At 35.5% G+C, this 2,500-nt stretch overlaps 1 protein-coding gene across 1 annotated transcript in view; it reads right to left on the reverse strand.

Annotated features, from left to right (window-relative positions):
* LOC122250884 (protein SCAI) overlaps positions 1 to 2,500 on the reverse strand; it is a 48,499-nt gene that overhangs the window by 30,393 nt on the left and 15,606 nt on the right. The window contains 2 exon segments of the mRNA XM_086544219.1: positions 1,307 to 1,426; positions 1,838 to 1,931. Coding sequence (XP_086400345.1) covers positions 1,307 to 1,426; positions 1,838 to 1,931 — 214 coding nt within the window.

Below are 2,500 nucleotides of genomic sequence, written 5' to 3' on the forward strand. Positions count from 1 at the left end.
TGACAAAACATATAAAAGTGAAGATTTTCAGTACTCAAATGCATAAATTAGCAGGAGTTGTGTGGAAAAAATGGTTGTAAGGCAGAGCATTCCTGCATTCCACTAACCTTCCCATTCTGGCATGCCTGTGCCAATTTCATAGGCCCTGTCTGCATTGGGTTAAGATGTGTGTGCTTTCTATTATTTTTTTCTAATGGTATGAAATATGAGTCTATATACGACATATTAGCAAAGTGCTACTATTTAGCATTTGATATAAGAGGTCATCACAATGAAGGAATAAAAAAAAGGAAGAATGTAGTATTAAAGTAATTCTACCCTGCTAAAATTCCCATCGCGGAAGGGTTGAATATCATAAATGCAGAAAATCATAGCTTTGTCATAGTATCTAAATGTCAAGCTTTTGACTAAACATATGGTACCAACTGGCTTAAATAGCATAACATTCTTCTTTGCTTGAAATTGCTTCAAAGAGCAATATATCTACCAAGCAAGAACTTGCTATGTAGATGCTGAAGCTACATTGTCACAATGACTCCTGGGGGATGTAGTTAGTCAAACTTTTGCCACAAGATTGTCAGAGAATATGGTTACTTTATGGCATATTGGAGAGACTGTGTAATTCACTTTATATACTGGTATTAAGTACTACCATCTTCATTTCAAATTCTTGGATATGGTTACATTTTGTTCCACACAATTCTTAGATACCACACTTGTCAACAAAAAATCACATGATAAATACAAGGATACAAGGAGCTGCTGATTAGATACAAAAATTTTCCTAGTTAAATGGGCATCAACCTTCTTGTTTTGTGCATTTTTATGTACCAGTCAACATGTACTGTGCAACTTCTTGGAGAGACTTAATATATTGATTACAAAAACAAGAAAAAAAAACTAAACAAGAGAGACTTTATATGTTTCTTTAATTTATTATAAAATATTCAAGTTAACATACTTGCCAAAGGACTGAGTTGTGTACCAGCATGAAGGCTATAAATTGCAATTCTGGGAGTTCTTTTGCTGTATAAGCTTGACACAATATGATGTCAATTGGCAACCACATATCAAACCAAAAACTTCAAAAAAAGAAGAATAAACTCAAACAGTAAAACAATATAAATTTTCTCTTTAATAATCTGAGTAAAATGAAGAAATAAAAAAAATAGTGTTAACATAATAAAAAAACACAATAAGTATTACATAACAGCATTACACATTACTAAAACATATACTACACATTCAGTGACATTACAAATCACAAAGAAAAAAAACATGGAAAAATGTTCATTCAAAAACTTACAAAGGGTATTTTGTTAGGTGCAGGAGAAGCATCATAGATCTGTGCAACATCTTCTTGTGGTTCTCGTTCTAATGTTTGTAGCATCCGGAACATATCAATTGTGAGTTCACTGAATTTTACCTGTAGATATTTCTTGATTTTAGTAAATACTGTACTCATTCATGTAAATACAAAGCTTAAACACTTTATGATCAATATACAATATTTGTAAATGTAAAATGAGACTATATGCTTCCTGCCTAAATGAAATTAATTTATCTATCCTACTAGACTGAGCCAAACAGCTATTTGTATCAAAGAACATATTCCCACTAGCAATGCTTAAGAGTACAATATCAACATTCTCTTGCAAAGTGCTACAAATGCCTCCTCTGCTTGGAACATGAATGGAATTTTGAACCACAGATATTATACCATGATAACAACCCAAGTCAATGCTTCTTAACCATAATGATTCTTAGAAATAATCTAATAATGAAAATTATTCCAAACTATAAAAAAATATACACGAGGGCTATAAACATGTCTTACCTGATCGTTACAATTACCAACTATAAGTATTTCTTGAAGACTTAGGTTCATCATAGGGGTCTTCTCAACAGGTGGAGTATTATGAGCACTCAACCTTGCAAGAGAAAGTTAAAAATAAATAATCATCAACTTCTTTATGGGAAAGGAGGAATGGGAGTTCAGGGAAAAGTGGAAAGGGAGGGAGAGCAAGAAATAGAAATAGAGGAGAATGGAGGAAGGGCAGGATATAAAGGGAGGGAGGAAGGGAGAGAGAGAGGGGAGGAGAGGATGAGAGAGGACAAAAAGACAGAAATATGGAAAGAGAAAGAGAGAGAGCAAGAGAGAGAAAGAGAGAGAGAGAGAGAGAGAGAGAGAGAGAGAGAGAGAGAGAGAGAGAGAGAGAGAGAGAGAGAGAGAGAGAGAGAGAGAGAGAGAGAGAGAGGAGGGGAGAGAGAGAGAGAGAGAGAGGAGGGGAGAGAGAGGAAGAGAGAGAGAGAGAGAGAGAGAGAGAGAGAGAGAGAGAGAGGGAGAGAGAGAGAAGAAAGAGAGAGAGAGAGAGAGAGAGAGAGAGAGAGAGAGAGAGAGAGAGCGAGAGAGAGAGAGCGAGCGAGAGAGAGAAGAGAGAGAAGAGAGAGAAGAGAGAGAAAAGAGAGAAGAGAGAGAAGAGAGAGAAGAGAGAGAAGA

The sequence above is a fragment of the Penaeus japonicus genome, unplaced genomic scaffold (genome assembly GCF_977035675.1).
Source record: "Penaeus japonicus unplaced genomic scaffold, GWHDUDI00000001_assembly GWHDUDI00000015, whole genome shotgun sequence".
Lineage (NCBI taxonomy): Eukaryota > Metazoa > Arthropoda > Malacostraca > Decapoda > Penaeidae > Penaeus > Penaeus japonicus.